The 14,903-nt window shown below is 35.1% G+C and overlaps 1 protein-coding gene across 6 annotated transcripts in view; it reads left to right on the top strand.

Moving 5' to 3' along the window:
- SBF2 (SET binding factor 2) overlaps positions 1 to 14,579 on the top strand; it is a 252,394-nt gene extending 237,815 nt beyond the window's left edge. For all 6 annotated transcript variants that reach the window (XM_068685291.1, XM_068685290.1, XM_068685294.1 and 3 more), the window contains 6 exons: positions 655 to 887; positions 6,349 to 6,453; positions 8,734 to 8,927; positions 9,270 to 9,357; positions 11,623 to 11,754; positions 12,036 to 14,579. In XM_068685291.1, coding sequence (XP_068541392.1) covers positions 655 to 887; positions 6,349 to 6,453; positions 8,734 to 8,927; positions 9,270 to 9,357; positions 11,623 to 11,754; positions 12,036 to 12,134 — 851 coding nt within the window. In that variant the 3' untranslated portion in view covers positions 12,135 to 14,579. The remainder of the gene's footprint in view (positions 1 to 654; positions 888 to 6,348; positions 6,454 to 8,733; positions 8,928 to 9,269; positions 9,358 to 11,622; positions 11,755 to 12,035) is intronic.
- The last annotated feature ends 324 nt before the right edge of the window (positions 14,580 to 14,903 follow it).

The raw sequence follows: 14,903 nt of genomic DNA, 5'->3' as shown, positions 1-14,903 counted from the left end.
TAGTAGCAGAATAAGTGATTGTGACTGAACATCGCTCTTCAGGTGTTGAAATTGCCCATTGAACTGAGGCATTAATTCCCATAAAGAAAGATATATCAAACTGAGAGCATTACCTTTTTTTATAAAAAGGAAAAAAGAAAAAAAAAAAGTATGTCTTTAATACAAAGTCTTCTGGTTTTAACTACTTTGAAAGCTTTACAATCTCTGGCTGCTTTCCTCATATTATTGTGGTTATTCCAAGTGCTTGGCCACCTAAGTTATACAACCTTTCTCCTTTCTCTGATGGTCTTGTTTTTTTGGCTGAGGAAAGTTGAATGGTGACTGCTATTGAGTACCTTTTGTATCTTTAACGGGGGGGGCACAAAGACCGTAAGGGTAGCAAATGTGTACGCTGATTTGGAGTTCATAGTAAGCATTTGTTTTAGTGGAAGGATAAATAGGAGCAGTATATTTCTGAAGCTAGTATTACTTTTACTTCTTGATCTGAGCCATATCCCAGGATCTTGCTGTGGCAGTTATCAAACTACAATATTACTCACCCAATGCAAAATACTGCTAAATTTTGAATAATATAGAAAATGTAGGTATGGCATTTTTCAGTCTGAAACTCAAAGGCTTGCTTTCTCTCATTATAATAAAACTTTCTTCAAATAGCATTGAAACCAAATGTAAGTATGTCCAGCCTCAAAAAGTGGGATTACTATGTAGAAGAGATTTTGGCTACGGGTCCTTCTTATGATTGGACCATGGTGACTGCAAAATGCAGTGCTTTAGAGGAAGCTGAACAAACGGATGGTTCAGTCTCTCAAACTAAGAGGAAAATAGTATGGCCATGTTATGATGATGTTAAAAAACTACAACCTGATGCCATCAGCAGCCTTTTAAATGTAAGTACATATGTTACATAGAAAAATAAGTTATTTTATATTTAGGAAATTTATATTTACTTTTTATTTATGTTATTAACCTATTATTAAAAGGATCATGATAGCTGGTCAAAACAGGTATTTAGTAAAACTGACTTATTTTTTGGGGAGGAGGGGATTGATCTTGGGAAGTGATAGTTGGTCTAGGAACCTTTTTTTTTTTTCTGGGGAGACACTTCAATAGCAATTAATAACTTTGGGAAAGACAGTAATGGATGCATTTTTTCACTGTTTTTCTGAAACAAAAAGTCAGGTAGACCTCTTGGTTGCCTTTTATAAGAAATGTACAAACTGTTCTTTTAATTGGTGCAAATAATGAATCTATCTTTCTTGTCTTGTTTCTGTCAATTTGAAGTATGTGTATGGTAAAGATTTCTGAAGAGATCATTAAAACAGAGTCCAACAGATGTTGATTTAGTTGAGAGGCAAATACACAAAGATAGCGCATAGCATCCTGGCCCAAATTTCTCAGTAAAGATTTCTGTTATTTCTATTAGTATATTTATTTTTACTAGGACCTAACTCATATTCTTAGATGCTTCAGAATATTTTGGCATATGAAATAGATGCTTGACTTGAGCTTTTTCTTATTTGGGCCCAGGTAGCCTGCTTAGGTTTTGTTCTTTTTTCATTAGAAAATGAAAAAGGATCACATTTAACATGGTAATTGTTGTAGTTATTTAGAATGATTGAGCACCTATATTTTCGTCAATTTTATTGTTTGATTGTAATTAACTAGTGGTCCTAATGTTTAGGTTATCATCTGGATTAATAGCTCAGAAAAAATGACAGTTTTGATTTCCTGGAGCTATTGTTTGTAGCCAACATGCATATTCAGATATATACACCATATACCTTTTTTTTTTTTGGGGGGGGGGGGGGCTTTTTTTTTTTTTTTTTTTTAATTATTGGCAGACTTCACTTTATATTAGAGATAGTATTATGAAGCCTAATACAGCAATTCTTGGAAGTGGGATATGCTTTGGGTCCCTGAAATTGAAGATGATTTTTAACAAAATCTTAAGGCAGGAAGCTTATGAATGGATTGGAATCTTTAAGGATAGACTTGCTTTTGCCAGAGAGGTAGCTCCATTCAGGAACACTCCTGGAATCTCTTTTGGTCAATTCCATTCAATCATAATTGATCAAAAAGACGAAAAGTGACCAATTTTAAAAAATAAAATTCAGCTATGAAATTCCCCTGGACTCAAAAGAGGATAGCCAGAACTGCTCAGATCTTCTAACTTCACAACTGCAAACAGCCTAACAATCTCTCAGCAGGGGATCTCATATCAGGGATTCTTTCACCAAAAAAAATAAGAAGGAAAAAAAAAGAGAGAGCTTTTGTTTCAGGTAACTGGAGGCCAGAACTACATTAGGAATATAGTAACAGTGTTCTGCATTTCTTCCTGGGGTAAATGCCAAACTTATCCTATCCACAACTGTGAGAAACTGCCATATAACAGGGAAATTAGCCATATTATAGCCCAAAGATATGTGGGTCAGATTTTATAGAGTTTAAATGTTATTTGTGAATTAGATTATAGTAATAAAAGATAGCAATGGAGAGGAACATTTGGAAGACTAGGAAGGGGTTATATAAAGGTTATGAAAATACTCTCCTAAGTTTAAAAAGCAAAGTGAGCTTTCTTTTAAAACAAGTTGTTAATTTAGGGCTATTGCTGATGTAGGAGAAAGACCTCTCTTTAATCATAAATCCATTGAGAATGTGTTGGTATCCAAAAATGCTTGAGCTGAGACCATATTCAGCAATGGCAAACTATTAGGGAAGGATGATTCTCACTTTTTTTGTAATGATAAGACCTAATAGATTCATTCTGAAGACATTTTTTTAATTGAAGACAAGATAATACTCTTCAGGATGTAAATCTGGAACAAAGAAGTTAAGTGTTTCAATTCACAATATTCCGTGGTGCTTTTCTGCAGGGAGCAAAAGGCGTAACATTTTAGCAGTAATGTTCTAACGTGTTTTGGTTACAGAACAATCCACCTTTAACCAGATGTGTGGTGGTTCAATAGTTTCCATAAATCTTCATTCTTATGAGTTTTAGGAAGTTAACTAATCTGAAAACTTCATTCACTTAATTCTAAATTAAGCCTTTTGAACATTGTAGATGACAAGGTGCATTTTAAAATACAAATTTTTGTGTAAAACTTCTCAATTCACTTCCCACTGTTCTTTGGCATGAGTAAGCTGTGATACAGCATAAATGATCTAAGCGGTCTGAGTAATGTTCAACAAAGGGAAGTGCAGAGTCCTGCACCTTGGGAGGAAAAATCCCATGCACCAGTATATGCCGGGGGGCCACCACCCAAAGAGTCATAGAGTCATAGAATGGTTTGGGTTGGAGGGGACCTTAAGGACCAGTTTCAACCCCCCTGCCATGGGCAGAGATACATGTACCTTCCACTAGACCAGGTTGCACAAAGCCCCATCCAGCCTTGCCTTGAACACCTCCGGGGATGGGGTATCCACAGCTTCTCTTGGCAACCTGTTCTAGGGCCTCACCACCCTCTGTACAGAATTTCTTCCTTATATCTATCTAAACATACCTTCTTTTAGTTTAAAAGCTGATCGTCCCCAACTCTCTCAGCCTTTCTTCATAGGAGAGTTGCTCCAGCACTCTGATCGTCCTAGTGGCCCTTCTTCTGGACTTGATCTAGTAAGTCCCAGTCCTTCTTGTGTTGGGAGCCCCAGAACTGAACGCAGTACTCCACATGGTGTCTCAGAAGAGCAGAGTATAGGGGGAGAATCACCTCCCTAGACCTGTTGGTCATTCTTCTTTTGATGCAGCTGGAAACACAGCTTTGCAGAAAAGGCTCTGGGGGTCCATAGTGGATGTCTAATTGCATCAATCGTATGCTTTAATCAAGGGCAATGTGCCTTTGCCACAAAGACTAATGGTATCCTGGGGTGAAGTGTTGCCAGTCAGTCACCAGGTGATTTTTCTTTTCTACTCAGTCCTAGTAAGGCCACACCTGAAGTACTGTGTCCACTTCTGGGCTTCTCAGTATGAGAGAGATAGGGGCATACTGGAGAGAGTGCGATGAAGGGCCGGAAAGGCGCTGAAGGGACTGGAGCGTCTCAGCTGGGAGGGAAAGCTGAGAGAGCTGGACTGTTCAGCCTGAAGAAGAGAAAGCCCAGGGGGTGGGCAATGATGGCTCTCATCGGTGTGTATAAATGCTGGTGGGGAGGGTACAAAGAGGACGAAATCAGTGGTGCACAGTGCCAGGACAGAGCTGTTCCATCTGAACATCAGGGAGCCCTCCTCTACTGTGGGGGTGATGGAGCACCAGCACAGGTTGCTCGGAGAGGTGGTGGAGTCTCCCCCCTTAGACATATTCAAAAGCCATCTGGACAGGGTGCTGGACAGCTGGCTTGAGCTCAAGGACCAGATGACCTCCAGAGGTCCCTTCCCACCTCAAGTATTCTGTGATTCTGTGAAATTTTCTTTCAAGTAAATGCAGCTATTCATACTGCAATGCACTCATGTAAGAAAAAAATCTGATGTTTTCTGTAGAATTTAAAACTGAAGGAGCGAGAGTAAATCTTAGTGATTTATTGTCATGTAGGTTTTTTACAGAGAGTTTATTAAGAGAGAATTTATTCCTAACTTTTCAAGATATATATAGGAGATTGTTGAAAGTTTTTCATTTTAAATTCTGGAAGCATTACTCATTGTGGAGCCAAAAAAGAAGGAATGTGACCCAGTTGCTAAGTAACGAGTTTCAGTTATATCCAGACTCTGCAGAGAAAGAGTTGTATTTAGAATTCAAGACTGGGGCAGAAAGAGAATTATCAAATTAAAACCTGATGATCTTTTAGCACTAAAGGGTTTGTCTCCTTTTAATGCAATTGGGGAAGCTGTTTATATAAAAAGTATGTGGTAAATATATTCAGTCCTATGTATCCCCTCAGGAAACATTTTACACTCAGCATTTTGAAAGAGGAACAAGTAATCTAGAGAAGCCTTTAGTCTGGCTTGTGTTCGCCATTCCTTGTTTTTGTATCTGTCAATGAAGATATTCCAAACAAAGCTGTTCTAGTTTTGGCAGGAAGAAAGTATATATTCAGTGTATATGCATCTTTTCAACTAGCTTCAGTATTTTAAACTTCTGGTTTGATTCTTGGTGTTCAGCCAGGTCTCTTATATTTGGCCTTACTTTCGAGTTCTCTAATTTACCTTCAGCAAGGAAGAATCTAAAAATATATTGTTGCTGTCAGACTCTTTCTTACAGGTTTTTTTTTGTTTGTTTGTTTGTTTGTTTTGTTTTTGTTTTTGTTTTTTTTTGGTGTTGTGTTCCAAATTTAGTTCAGCAGTTAATTTTCTGGGAAAAATGTTTTCTTACCTTAAAATTGTAGTCATTTTCTGAAAGTCTCAATCAGCAATGATTTCCCGTCATTGTAATATACCTATAGCAGTTGGAGAATATGATGAAAGCTACATTAATCATGTGGCATAGTGGAAATAAATAATTTCAGGGTCCTAGTGTCTCTTCTCTCACAATAAATGTCTAGGGCTTTAATTTGCTTTTATATAGCATGGGAATTCTCCGCCCTGTGGCAATTCTTGTGCCATCATCAATTCTTTATTGGATTTGCAAAACTGAGTTTTTAATTTGATTTCATTAAGAATAAGATTTTCATAACAATATAGTTGTTGAATGTCAAAATGTGAAAAGGAAGGATGGCAAGAATATGGACCAAATATCAAAGTAATGACAAACGCATTGATGAATGTTATATTTAATCTGGTTCGCAAGTAAACATAAACTAATGAAATTGTGTCTTTTTACTTAACTGTGCACACACTGTCTTATTAGCAGGAAATAACCCTAATGGAGGTTATCAACACAGGTCATATTCCCAAGTTCCACAACAAGAACATGTTGTTACAGTTTGGCATCCAAATGGAATAAATCTTTCTGTTTCATTTCCTTCTTTTATTATAACTTTGTGTCACATTTATAAACCAGTGTAAATGTTAATATTGGCAATGTGCAATGTTGGTGTCACAACACAGAATTTGCTCTTTGTAAATATTTTTATAAAATATATCCTATCGTTATCTCTATCATGTTTCTATTATGGCAGTTGATGCTGACTATTGTGTGTTCAAGAGAACTGGAAGAGAATTGAAAGAATAATGTCTCCTTCAGCCTGTAACATTCAAGAAGAATGATATGGCTGATGCTATACTTGGTTGCCTCTGACTCCTGAGTCTGGCTGTTACCTGTTTATAGCTGGTTTGACAGAGGTTCTTGTCCTTTACTGGGCAACATGGCCTTGAAGTTCTCTGTGTAAAAATATTGACGAGAAAATTACTGTGTTAATGTAATTGTCAGGAAGTGAACAGGTAGAAATGTTTATCCTTAAGAAAACCCTTGGTTTTTGTTTCAGGAAATAGAAAGGTTGGAAAGTAAATTAAATCAGAACCCAGAAAGATGGCAGCTTTTGTGGGAAAGGGTCAAAATGAATCTAAAGGATGACACCAGACAAGACAATGTAAGTAGCAAAAGAGCTTGTCCAACAGAATAATAATTTCATTCCTGCTATATAGGTTACCTGGGACACTGACAAAATCACTGTATTTCTTGGAGTAAAATACTGCTTTTGAAAAATGAATATGCTATTCTAACCCAGGATACTGGCTCAGTATTTCCTTCTGCATGTAGAAGAACTATTTATGTTTGTGCCTTTTATCTAATTGCTTCTCATCAGTATATTGAGGCATACAGACAAAATGAGCATGAGCATTTTACTAATATACAATTATATGATCTTATATTATTAAAGATTCACTGTCTGATTCTTCAAGTGCAAAAAACTCAGTTCCTTAAATTAGCCAAAAGGAAATCACATAGGTTCAGGGATGAGTGAAGATATTTCCATGTCTAAATGGAATTTTGGAATTGTTGAATCTAGTAAAGGCAGGAACTGTTCATGCTGTGTTTACAGTTCATGACTATTGTAAAATGAGTAGCTGACTGCACAGATACTTTCTAAGTTGAAGGCTGGCTCTTTGCTGTCTACATGTCTACATGGAAGTTTGTTAGATAATGATTTTGAGGAGCTTTCTCCATAAACTTGGCATAATGTGTTACCAGCTCAAAACTGTGCCTAGCTCTTCAGCTTCACAAACTTGTTCATGTTTGCCAGCCTCCATGAAGCGGTTAGTCATCAGAACTACTTTGGTTTTTTGTCCTTTGCTCTCAAGAAAGCAATATGCTTTATGTCTATCATAGTCAAACTGAATGACTTTATACCCTAGATAAATCCAAGATGAAAAAAGTTTTATCCTAGCAAAGCAGGGGATTAAGACTTTTATTGAATAATTGGAATCAGAAAAGAAAATGCAAGTATAAATATACCTGACATCAGTCTCCTGTCCTGGTTGTTATTTAAGGATTCTCAGATAAATGCAATAGCTATGGGTCAGCCCCAAAGAACTCCATCTCTAGGATGTTGTTCTGAAGATTAAGGCCAAGTTCAGGCCACATCTTCCTCCAGGTTATTGAGGTTCTACTAAAGTGATTTGTATCTATAAGTAGCTCTTGGAAATTGCATTTTTTTTTTCTTTCTTACTAGTGAATTTAAGGGAAATTATTGTATCCAAATGTCTGACTAGTTCTAGATGCTCTTGAAGAAAGCAAGGGAGATACTGTTCAAGCTTATGTCACTGACTTAATATGAATATAAAAGATTTTTCTGAAATACTGATTTATCACACAATGTGAATGCTTCTGCTTAAGAAATGCAGTGAATTGCCATTTCTCTGACTCTTGTTTTTGGAGACATCACCGACTTGTGCTATGATGGTGTGGTTTTCTTATCTCATGATAACTCACAACTTAGACATTGTACCAAGTTTTATTTGTATAATATTGAGAAAATCTCAAAATACAAGACAGCTCAGTTTCTACAAAGGTCAGAGTTACCAAAAAATTTTACTGAACAAGGTGGTATGTATCTCCCCCATCCACTTGTCACTTTAAAGGTTCGGCCTGTCACAGTGAACAGTGATTTTGTTCTGTATGTTGCTACATACATTTCACATTTAGAAAACAGTAAACTGTAGATCAAGCCATAAAATGCTGTTGCGGATCTGCTGAACATTTAACATAATAAAGATAGTTAAGCATTTTACCTCCTCAAAAAAAAATCCAAGTTCTGTTGCTGTTCAAATACCTGCATGTTTGTTTTAGCAAATCCTTGACAAGTGTCTAAGTAACTTACCAAGGTGCTTGCACTTATTGTCAAAGTACTAGTAGAATTAAAGCCAAAAAATCACTGTCAGAATGTCCATGGATGTGTGCAAAGCTGAGGTCTGAAATAGCACAATTATGCCAGAATTAAATTTGATGAAATGCTCTCTTAAAGAGTGCACTTCAGCTAATGTTATATATCTGTCTGTCCTCTTAAGACTTCTCTTGCACTGTGTAGTATGAATGTCTGCAGCGAATATACATTCTAATAATTCTAATTAATCAGGGCTAATGACTAGAAAGGTGTGTAAAAATGAAATATTAATGAAACTTTAGTTCAAGGTGAGTTTAGTAATAGACTAGCTACAGTTCTGCTATTCAAGTTTTTTTAAGTGCAAATTATTAACTACATACATTACCAGAAAGAGTTGTGGGATGTTACATTTATTAGAAATAACTTTATGGTTTGTTTTTCTCTTGAAATGTTTCTAATGTTTTAGTTCAGCAAGCAGTCACATTTCCCAGTTGTAAACTTGTCTAGATCATTTAACCTTTTTTCTTTCATTTTATTCTTTCTTAGCTTCGGAGACATCCTTCTGGCTCCTCAGGGATGATGTCAGCTAATCTACATTCCTATCAGAAGAGGTCTTTGTTGGAAATACCTGACAATGGGCTGGGTGAGGAACAGAGTGCAAGCATCTCTCCCTCCAATGGAGTAGATAGAAGAGCAACTACACTATACAATCATTTCACATCAAAGAATGATGAAAATAGGTAAACTGAATAATCAGAATATTTATCAACCTTGTATTAGAATGGTACAGGTATCTTCCTTTGGGAAGAAAAATAAATAAATTTTCATATACAGATTTCTCAGTCTTCCTCTTTATATGCCAAGCAAAGTGTAGCTGCATATTTAACACATCCAAAATACTGAAACAGTTAGTGTTTACCAGCGTATCACAGTTACCAATATCTAAACTGGTCTATAGTTTAAAACTGTTGTTCTACTACAGTAAACGGAGTGTTTGAATATCTTTTAGTCATTTTAGGCTTTATATATCACCACTATACACATTCTGGAATTGTGTAATTTGTGTTTTCTGTATCTTCTAGATCTTTTGAAGGTACGCTATATAAAAGAGGAGCTTTGCTGAAAGGTTGGAAGCCTCGCTGGTTTGTGCTCGATGTGACAAAACACCAGGTAAAACCTTTTCAGTTAATGGATTTTTTATGACTACTTTGCTGAAATTTTATTTAGTGAGTTTGTGTAGGTTAATTTTACAAGTAATTATTATTTTCAGAAGCAATGTGTGTATTACATTAAATATACCATAAGTCTATGTGTGTCCTGTGTGGCTTATAAATTGGCTGATAAATATTCTGAATGGACAGAGCTTGGGGATGTGGAGCTTCTTGTTTGTTTGTTTTTTAAACAGTTACAACTATTTAGCATATAATCATAAAAAAAACATCCTGGATAAGAAGGCATGCATCATTATTAGTGCCTGCTTTATAGCTCAGGAAGAAAAGCCTGGTAGTGCTTCAGGACATTTTCTGGACATAGTGTTACAGAAGCAATAAAAGCAATTTTTAAGCACTTTTAATTCTAACAAACCATTACTCGATTAAGTGCTGAGCATAATCTGGCCTTTAGTTACCAAAAGAACCAAAAAATCTCTGAAATGGAGAGTTAGAAAAGTTATAAGATAATTTCTTGAGTGCAGTTAGGATGCTGAGAGCTAATATGATAGAAAGTTTAATTCAGACACTCATTAAAACCATAGTAGGCACCGCACGCTCATGAAGCGTGCATTTTACATCCTCTTTGTTCCTCAAGTACTTTTTCATGAGCATTTTTCTTTGCAAATGGAAGGACATTATATACTCTGGATTTCTACTAATTGCTTTAATAGAAAAATAATTTACATTACTTGGCATGTTCAGTGATTTTCCAGAATTGGTATGACAGTATTTTCAAAGCTAGAGAATAGGATCACCTATCTCTCTGAGATGAGTTTGAATTTTGTAAACTACTTAAAGTGAGTTAGAATTACACCCCAGAATTTTCTCTCTAGAAGTCCTTAAATGCCAAGTTCCTAATTGAACAATAATTTAGGGTATGTAAGATTATTTTAGATTAGTCTTAGTGAGGTAAATTTAATAGCAAAATTATTCAAAAATATTCTGACAAATCATTGTACAGCAAGGAGCACTAAAAACAAGACATCTGTTAAACTGAACATTTTACCCTATTTACCAAATATGCCAGAATTCAGCAGTGTAAATTTGTGATCTAATTAATTAATGTTGGTTGATTGAGAAGTAACCTTAATTGAGTCAAATGTTCCACACAGTATGGGTTGTTTAAATAATCTCTGAGATGTGTGCATGCTTGTGATTGACACATGTCAAAAAATATGCAATATAAATAAGTCATTTTTTTAAGATTCTAATTAAAGATCTCTGGATTAGTGTGGTAATATGCTAACAAATGTTCTTGTTATAGTTATTCTATAGTTATTCTTCCTGATACACAGGTGAAAAGACTCATTTTGCATAAAAAAACATAACTTCTAAATTTTTTGTATAAACAAATATCCTCCTAGTATCACAGATGTGCAGAAGTAAGAGTAATCTGCAGTATGCAGCAGATACTGGTCGATTGTTGTTGGAACTTGCTGCAAGGGTTTGCTTTACTATTATGCGCTGGTTTATGGGATTTTTTTTAAGCAAATACCAGATTTTATCATCTGAAACTATTTGCATATCAAAGCTCAGTTTATGGTGTGGTTAACATTCATATCAAAGTATCTTTGAAAGGGAAAGGAAAAAAAAAAGGCAAGCTTCATTCAACCACTAAGTGTAGTATAGGAAAATGTGAGTTTTCTATGTAGTTTATAATTATCTAAAATCATACTTTTTTTTGCTGATCACTTTAAATTCTTGAAATACAGAGAATATGTGTTTTGTTAACTCTTTGGTGGAGTAATGTTCGTGCTTTAGCTTCATTGTAATGAACAGGGAAGAGATGGTTCCTGTTAGAAAAACTGGTAAGGAATGCAGACTCCTAAAGACTAAGTTCTGCTGTCATCCTTCATGCATCCTCTACCCAGAAGGAATGCTTGACTTTTTGAAGCTTCTCTGCTCTGAAATTCTCATGACAAAACGCTCCTCCCTCAGTTCAGTTCTGCACAGGAGTGGATAATGGAGATGTTGCCATTACCCAGAGAAGTCAAATACAGGACTGACCAGTTAAGGGCTACTGCCAGTCCTACCGGTTTGTATATACCAGACCTATGGTTTTATCTTAGAAATTGCCCATATCTGATGTCTTCAGGTCTTAATAACATTTTCCCTCCCATTCTCACCACCAAGCCCTCAAGCTGTATCCAGGAAAAGTGAAGAAAAAGTAAAAGGTCCAATTAATAGCATATTTAGATTTATTTTTATTTCTTATGTCATCTAGTTACGATACTATGACTCTGGTGAAGATACAAGCTGTAAAGGACACATCGACCTTGCAGAAGTAGAAACAGTGATTCCTGCTTCTCCAACTATTGGAGCCCCAAAACATGCAAGTGAAAAAGCATTTTTTGATGTAAGTATAACTAGTCTTGATTTTTATCTGAAACTCTTCTCGGTGTGTTTAACTTACTACTTTAATTTCTGCTGGAAGATGTGAGCTAGGAGGGAGCTGTCATGCCAATTCACAACAAAAAGTTTTTACACAGCTAACTGGTCCTCGTTCCCAATAGCAGAAAATAAAAAAGTGGTACATTCAAACCCATTTTTTAGGTTATTACAGTTTAAAGTAAAATTTGCAAGTTTCTTTTTCTGTTTTGCATTTTGACTTTTCATGTTCTTATTTTTCTTTTGCAGTTGAAGACAAACAAACGTGTGTATAATTTTTGTGCCCAGGATGCACAGAGTGCTCAACAATGGATGGATAGGATCCAGAGCTGCATTTCAGATGCTTAGAAATGAATAACATTCCATAATCAAGACATGGTTAAAGCACCTCTTCTTATAAGAAGATATGTTCTGAAATGTTGTTGACGGACAACAAGCCTTTCTTACATTTCAGCCATAAACATTCTTAATATGCTGAAGTTCCTATACTGTTCAATAATGATAACCGCTGTTATTGCTCTTTTTTTTCCTCTGCAGGGAGCACTTCGAAAAATAATCCATCTATCCTTAATTTTCACTTTCTTCAGTACAATTCCTAGCTATAACAGTGAGCCATATTTGCACTATTTTCTAATCCCAGTTTTCTCATTTCAGAGTTACTCTGATAGGAAACCTGTCCAAAGAAGGTTGCAGAAAGTTTCCCTCCAGCAGAAAGTCTGTTTTCACCTTATTTATATATTTAAACAGAAGATTCCTATTTCCAAGCTAGTCATTAATGAGGGAACATGTCTACAATTCCTAAAAATAAATAATCAAACAAAGCTTATAAGTCCAGTGACATATATATCAGATTGCCAATGTTTAGGCAGTTGATATCTTTTTAAGACAAAAAGTGAAATTGCCTGATAACAAATTTTCAAGTGTCTTCTCAGTATGCAGGCCAGTCTCTAATCTTGTGCTCTACAGAGTGCTTCAGCAACGTTGTTACGGTATTTCAAGTTCTAGGGATTATTTGAAGATCATAGCACTTTCTTTTTTAGATTCTGTTTGCTATTATGATGGAATAAATGAGAGGAACTGGCTGACTCTGTCCAGGAGAAACAGAAAACAACAAACTAGGAATTCAGTAGAAGGAAGATCTCTTAAGTGTGAGTTGTATATGTTAATTTATACGCTGTTCTGCTCACTGTAAAATAAAAAAATAACAAACATGATGATGCACTAAACAGTGAAGCGAGCACTTGCACTGAAATCTTTAAAATACTCACATTTTGAATGACAGAGGTAAGTTATTTATAGCAGAACAATACTAGCTAGTTAACAACATTTACAGATATCAAATATGTACATAATCGGGTTTGATGTGTTGTGATTTGATACTTTTAAAATATTTTTTGCACATAAATTGTAAGACTTTATAGATTTTTACATTTGATAAAATTGTGTTTGTTCAGCTTAAAATCTTGGAAAAATGTTTTTAATAACCCCAAATTATTAGAAATTTTACAGTCTACAAATAGTGATGATATAGAGTAGAATCTGTAGGTAATTAAGCCATTGTTTTTATTTTGAAATGTTAATATGTTGAATAGCACACTAATATTACGAAAGGTTTGTATATATGATTCAGTATTTTCTCATTTTTCCAGACATTCTGCTTATAATTTAATGTCAGCCTAACCAAACTGACTATGCTTAATAAGATTTATCAGTTATTAAATTGTTGGGTTTTTTTTATAACTAATGTATTTTGTCAGAAATGAATATAAATATCTCACTTCACATACACAATAGGAAATGCAGCTGTTTTTAATGCATTTGCAATTTCAAAACAAGAAAATGAAGGATTTTTCTAGCATTTTTCAATTGACAAATTTCCACCTGTGACAATGGTGTTTGCACATTTGTATGTTACTTTGTATATGAAGTACTTTTATATGTACTTTGTAAAATACTGATCCCGCCCTTAGGTTATATAAAAATTTACATACCACCTCTTATTTTGTAACTAGTTCATTTTAACTCTTGTATGTTATGTGATATATGTATGCTAACCATCTTGTAATAAATACACTTCTTTAGTAAAACCCTTCCTTTTACTGTAAAACTGAAATAAGCAAGAGCCACATGTTGAAGTATTTCCACAGACACAAGACAAATCCTTACTTACTCTGTATTAAGAATACTGTGGTCTTTTGTATCCGTATATATACCCTTACAAAAAAGTTGCACGTGAGCATCCTTAACTCAAATACTTCTTAACAGTAACACTAAAGAAATCAGAGTTTAAAGCAAAGTTACCATTCTAACAAGTCTCAATGTATGGCCTTTACTAAAAGGCTAAATACATAATGCTCATTCTAAGTTGTTGAATAATTATGTTAAATATAACAAAAAAAAAAAAAAAATCCTATATGGTGTCACAACATAGAACAGCCACATTCTTTCTTCCTTAAGCATATCTTGCTCATTTATCTCATCTTATGCATGTGATCTAGTTCATAAGAAATATAAGAAATGACAAGATCTTTCATGAGAATGTGCATCTAAATTGAATTCCTGAGTGTAGTGTGAGATAGCAGAGTTACAATGGAAAGGGAACGTGTGATGGAGGTAGGGGACCTGTGACAATTCTTAGATGCTGTGGTGCTTAGATGGTAAGGTTTTCATATTGAGCTTGGAATGAATGCTAATCTAGCCTTAAATGTTGATCTCAATTTTTAGTGTCTGTATTGATGGAAAATGGACTTGAGCAACTTAACTTAAAATATCCAAATAAAAGCTGAAACAAGATACGTGATATTTGTGTTGTTTATCTAAGGAATATACAAAGGAATGGTAGACATAAGCTCTTGGTGTGAAAACAGAGTTGGTAGTGTCGCTGATTGTCTCTTCTATGCAAACTTAAGATTCAAACAGAGACTTACAGAAAATACGGAGAAGTCAGAGTAGCATAAGCTACACAGTTTGTCAGCCTGTTTTCAGTTGTGGCAACAGAAGTAGATAAATAGGAGTAGAGAACTTGCTTGGTAAAAATGGTATGTGAAAGGGGATCCATCTTCATATTCTGTGAAAAATTTCTAGGAGAAGAAATCCATCCAGGAGTTGGGGATGAGG

This window comes from Anas acuta, chromosome 5, assembly GCF_963932015.1.
Source record: "Anas acuta chromosome 5, bAnaAcu1.1, whole genome shotgun sequence".
NCBI classification, from domain to species: Eukaryota; Metazoa; Chordata; class Aves; order Anseriformes; family Anatidae; genus Anas; species Anas acuta.
The sequence above is the reverse complement of the archived record's forward strand: the minus strand, read 5'-3'. Positions and strand labels throughout refer to the sequence as shown.